Here is a 5,359-nt window from a genome sequence, read left to right on the forward strand (position 1 = left end):
GCCCTGGCTCTGGCTCTTCCTTGCCTCTGCCCTCCTGTGACTCACAAGGACACTCACCGCAGGGCGTCCCAGGTGTAAGGGACCATGTTGTCACTGTCGCAGTAGTTCGCCCCCAGGGATCTGGGGCTCGATGGAAGGGCCCCTGCCCCCCCCCGGCACCCCCAGTGTCTCTCCCAGCAGCCCGCCGCCTTCTGCTTGGGTTCCAGGAGGTGACCTACAAGAACCGCTACTGGCATGACACCTGCTTCCGCTGTGCCAAGTGCCTTCACCCCTTGGCCAACGAGACCTTTGTGTCCAAGGACAACAAGATTCTGTGCAACAAGTGCACCACCCGGGAGGACTCCCCCAAGTGCAAGGGCTGCTTCAAGCCGATCGTGGCAGGTAGTGTCCCCTCTCCCCGCCGGGGGCAGGCAGGGAGGAGGCCCCAAGGGCGGAGACGATGCCGGGGCTCGATGCCGGGGCTCGCGGTGGTGGGGTGATGCTGCTGTGAGCCGCGCTTAGGTTTTAGCGTATATGTGCACGCATATATATACACGTATATCTGCGTACACATATATGCTCGCACACACGCACACACTCGGCAACTAAGGAACACTGGAGAGAGCGGTCTGTGGCAAGAGAAAGAAGTGAAAAGTATGTAGCGCTTTCTCATTTGGGTAGAGTGAGTGAGCAAAGCATGCGACCTCCTCAGGGTGGAATTCTGGGCCAGGTCAGGTCCGCCAAGGCCGTGGGGGCGGGGTGGGGCTTCAGGCACCACTACCGCCAGGGTCCCCTCCCCTGACCGAAGCCGGCGGGCACCACCCCAGTAGGACGGTGGCGAGAGGCCCCCACGGGGAGGGTGTTTGGAAGCGTGAGGCCAACGACTGCAGGGCCTGCATTTGCCCCTCTGAGGCGCCCGGGAGGGCCGAGTGGATGCAGCCCCCTGCAGGGCACCGTCAGCGGGCTACCGGCGGCTTCCCCCCTGCAGGAGACCAGAACGTGGAGTACAAGAAGACCGTCTGGCACAAAGACTGCTTCACCTGCAGCCACTGCAAGCAAGTCATCGGGACTGGAAGCTTCTTCCCGAAAGGGGAGGACTTCTACTGCGTGACTTGCCATGAGACCAAATTTGCCAAACATTGCGTGAAGTGCAACAAGGTACGTTGTCAAGGGAGTTGTGCGTTGACTGTTGTGTCTAGAAGCGTTTGACAGTTGGCAGAGCACTTGCACACACGCTATCCCATTCCATCCTCACGACAGCCCTGCGACGTAGGAATTATTCTTCTCGGGTTGCAGATGAGGACGCTGTGGTAGGAGAGAGCGGCGCCCGAGCCGCGTCCGGCCGTCCAGGGGTGCACTCACTCCGGAGGCTCGGGCGGCCCCGGCTCTAGAGGCCTGCCTCGCCCCCCTGGTTGCTGCGTGGAACCCCACGCAGGGGCTCGCCTTCTCTGAGCCTCGGTGTCTTCATCTGTAACTCGGGGATAATAATCGCACCTGCCTCCCATGGCCGTCGTGGCGATTAAATGAGATACTGTATACCGAAGCGCCCAGCACAGTGCCTGGCACACAGTAGGCATTCAACAAAATGGTTGTTGAGTCTGAACCCGGTGCTACACTCCCTGGTCTAGGCCATCACCTCTGGAGGAATCACTTACCAGGATCAGCCCTGGCATGCCGAGTGCTTTGTGTGTGTTACCTGCTCTAAGAAGCTGGCTGGGCAGCGTTTCACCGCTGTGGAGGACCAGTATTACTGCGTGGATTGCTACAAGAACTTTGTGGCCAAGAAGTGTGCTGGATGCAAGAACCCCATCACGGGTAGGCTCAAGAGTCCTTGCTAAGTCCGCCAGGCTAGGTCTTGCGCATGGTAACCATCTCTCATTTTCCTACGTCGTCGGTTTCATCCACAAAGGCCCCAGAGAATGTCCTCTCCCCCTGCCACTGTGGTCCCGAAGGCCCCCCCCCCCCATAGTCTGGATTCTCTCTCAGGCCAGCTTAGCCTTTGCAATACAGAACACCTCCCGACTACTGCTGACTCACTAACGACGCTGCTGGAGTTCACGGGCCTGAGACCCACGGCCACGGCCACGGGCAGGCAGGCACCGCGTGCGCGCGCGGAGGGAAGGGGGGAGGGGGGGTCCGGCGGGCAGGGAGAGGACCGCGGGGGGAGGGTGGCGTGGGGGGAGGGTTGTTGGGGAGGAGGGGGTAGGGGAGGCTGGCGAGCGGCAAGCTGGGATTAGAGTGCCCCTAGCGGCAGGCTAGCTCAGAGGTAGCTGCGGGCAGCTTTTTTGCGATCAGAAGCAGAGCTAATCACTTCATTCCTCATCTCGCGGCCGCGATCCACGTGCCCTGGGCCCTTTCCCCGCCTCCAATGTTCCCATCTCCCCGGGGAGCCTTGAAATGTACATTTGAGAAGACTTTTGCCATCCTCAGGGAAAAGGACTGTGTCAAGAGTGAGCCACCCAGTCTCTAAAGCTAGGAAGCCCCCAGTGTGCCACGGGAAACGCTTGCCTCTCACCCTGTTTCCCAGCGCCAACCTCCGGGGCAGGCATCCGGGTGGAGAGAGGACTTGTCCCTCGTGGGTGGTGGTTCTTTATAGAAAAAATCGAAGCTTAGCAGCTCCTCGAGGCCCGGTAAGTGCACACCCCACGAACAGCCCAAGTTTGCCTCCTGGTGGCCACTTTGATGCCATGGCCCTGACCTAAATCAAAGAAACTGGTTATGCTGGGAGGTCGGTGCGCGTCACAGGGGCAATAGCGGTGGCAGGGGAGTGTGGGTTCGTGGCCAAGCTCTGGCATCTTCTCAGGTCCTGGAGAGCCGTAGCAGGGTGGCGGCGGCGCGGGGGCCGGTGCGCGGTGGGGGGGTGGGGTGCCGGGGCGGGGGGCGGCCGGGGGCCAGGCCCGGGCGGCCCCCCCGCGCACCTGTCGGCTCCGTGACCGGGCAAGGCGGCGGCCTGCCTCTCGCCCATGCACACTCAGCCGGCTCCTCTGTTTGCTTTTGTTGTCTCCGCAGGGTTTGGTAAAGGCTCCAGTGTGGTGGCCTATGAAGGACAATCCTGGCACGACTACTGCTTCCACTGCAAAAAATGCTCCGTGAATCTGGCCAACAAGCGCTTTGTTTTCCATGAGGAGCAAGTGTATTGCCCCGACTGTGCCAAAAAGCTGTAAAGTGACAGGGGCTCCTGTCCTGTAAAACGGAATTGAGTCTTTTTCTGTGTCCTCGCCCTCTGGCCCGCACCCCCCCCCCAGGGCCAGAGCGGCCTCCCACCTCTGAAGTTCTCCTCCTGCCTTTGCCCCCATTTTACAGTAGCACTCCCGCAAGGGCACACCGTGATCGTGCTAGGATGTAGCGGCCAAGTTCACCCCTCCGTAGCTGCCGTGAGCACACACACACTTAGTTAGCTCGACTCCTCCGCATGTTTATCATAGAGCAGAAAAGCGCTGACCGTGTAGCTGCTTAGTGATGTCAGCGAGAAGCGTAACACACACGAAGCCCCGCTGAGCCGCGTCTCGTGGCTCAGCCAGGACCCGCCGTGTCCGCGGGACACGCAAGAGTTGCAGCGGCTGCTCCAACTCGGCTGCTCACGTGCTCCGTGAGCAGAAAGCGAACTTACCCGAAATGCATGGTTGACCTTCCTCATCAGAATCTCCCTTCTGTTCTTTTGTGCTTTCAAACGACTAACATGGATTTCCAGAAAGTTAACATTTGAACTTAGCTGTAACTTTCTAAACTGACCTTCCCCCCGTACTAACCTTCCATTTCCCCGTGTGGCGTGTTTTCTGAATGTTCCTGCTTTCAAGCAGGGAACGTGCAGGTGATTTGCGAAGTGTAGGCGGACCCGAGAAAACGAGCCTGTTTCACAGGAACATCGTCACAGCGAATACTTCTGGAAGCTTAACAAAACTAACCCAGCTGCCCTTTCTCTCTTTTTTTTTTTTAATATTTTTGTTTTAACGACTAGTAACATAGTTCATGGGTTTGGAGACTTGCATGTCAGTATTTTCGCCCCCTCCGACGTTCCTGCAGTCTTGCAATTCATCCTACAGAAGTAACCGTCACACTGTAGAGGGGTAGCTGAGCGGGCGCCAGGGCGGTCATTGACACGATAGGACATTTCCAGACAGTGACGAGCTGAACCCCTTGTAACATAGTACTTGTCTGCTCTTGGTCCCTGTGCTAAAGAGGCCCGCCCAGTCCCTTCGCTTGCGATTCTTAGGACTGTCCCTCAGAGCTTACTGGATCTCTGGGGGAGTGGTGGCCACCCTCACGGGCGGACTCGGATCTCCATGTAGCGCTTACCCGAGCTGCAGGCTCACCTACTTACTGTACTCTCATCGACGTTGTTCTAGGACATAGTATAACGAGACAGTATCAAAAGTAAACATGTAATGCCAGTGCGTAGTAACATGCTCGTAGGAGTGGTTAGCAAAGCCGATGCCTCCTTTCTACATTTTGTCATTAGCTATTATCCTCTAACGTTTCAGTGTATCCTTACAGAAATAAAGCAGCATATAAATAACTTGCCTGGTCTTTTGATTCTGCCGCTGGGGTGGCTGTGAGGGGACACTCCTGATCCCAGAACCCCAATGACTGTTTGCCTTCCTTCAAGCATGGACTCCGTTCAGTGCACTTGCACAGAACAGAGGAATTCTAAGCAAGATAAAACCCGTATGAGCACTTGGACCCAGTTAAAAACAACAAAAACCCACTCTGACCCCAAATAAGTATGTTGCAGATGTGCACATCCCTTAAAAAGGGCACGGGTTTCTTTGGCCTGGGGGTGTGGGGGGGGGGAAAGGCACCTGAAGGGTGTCAGAGGCTCACAGTCCCCATCTGCTTGGCTGCCCTTTCCCAGTGCCCTCCGGATCCACGCGGGCTGCCCCTGTCAACTGCCGCACCCTCCACCCTTGGGCCGGCGGGAGAAACTCGCTCCCCCTTGTGGCCGCACGGGGAGAGGCCGACGGTCTGATGAGCATCCGGGCCATAGGGATAAAAGCGAAGGGCAGTTTGAGGGCTTCAGAGGGGAGGGGGTGGGGTAACGGGATAGACTGGTGATGGGTAGTAAGGAGGGCACGTATTGCATGGTGCACTGGGTGTTATACGCAAGTAATGAATCATCGAACTTTACATCAAAAACCAGGGATGTACTGTATGGTGACTAACAGAATAAAAAAAAATTAAAAAAGCGAAGGGCAGGACCCCTTCAGTGCGGACATGGACCTGATCGTGTTAGCAGGGAATCAAAACCTGTCAGCAAGAAACCATGGGCATTTTTATGAACAGGTGACATCCCCTTGTGTCTGTCTTCCTAGAGAAATGAGCAGTTAAAACCATGAGAAGTGTCTGGTCATCTGGGGGCCCCAAGGGAGTGGGGGGGGGGGGG

General features: G+C 57.3%; 1 protein-coding gene and 1 long non-coding RNA gene across 7 annotated transcripts in view; one reads left to right on the forward strand and one right to left on the reverse strand.

Annotated features, from left to right (window-relative positions):
• Window positions 1–2,113, reverse strand: part of LOC121102273 — a 2,428-nt gene extending 315 nt beyond the window's left edge. The window contains exon 1 of the long non-coding RNA XR_005834347.1: window positions 1,995–2,113. This is a non-coding gene — a long non-coding RNA (uncharacterized LOC121102273). The remainder of the gene's footprint in view (window positions 1–1,994) is intronic.
• The window catches only part of FHL1 (four and a half LIM domains 1), a 65,940-nt gene extending 61,445 nt beyond the window's left edge, over window positions 1–4,495 (forward strand). For 4 of the 6 annotated variants that reach the window (XM_040627688.1, XM_040627702.1, XM_040627682.1 and 1 more), the window contains 2 exons: window positions 2,410–2,609; window positions 2,989–4,495. In XM_040627688.1, coding sequence (XP_040483622.1) covers window positions 2,410–2,609; window positions 2,989–3,072 — 284 coding nt within the window. In that variant the 3' untranslated portion in view covers window positions 3,073–4,495. The remainder of the gene's footprint in view (window positions 1–2,409; window positions 2,610–2,988) is intronic. The other 2 variants (XM_040627714.1, XM_040627706.1) reach the window with 2 other exon arrangements.
• The last annotated feature ends 864 nt before the right edge of the window (window positions 4,496–5,359 follow it).

Source organism: Ursus maritimus, assembly GCF_017311325.1.
Source record: "Ursus maritimus isolate PB19 chromosome X unlocalized genomic scaffold, ASM1731132v1 scaffold_X1, whole genome shotgun sequence".
NCBI lineage: Eukaryota > Metazoa > Chordata > Mammalia > Carnivora > Ursidae > Ursus > Ursus maritimus.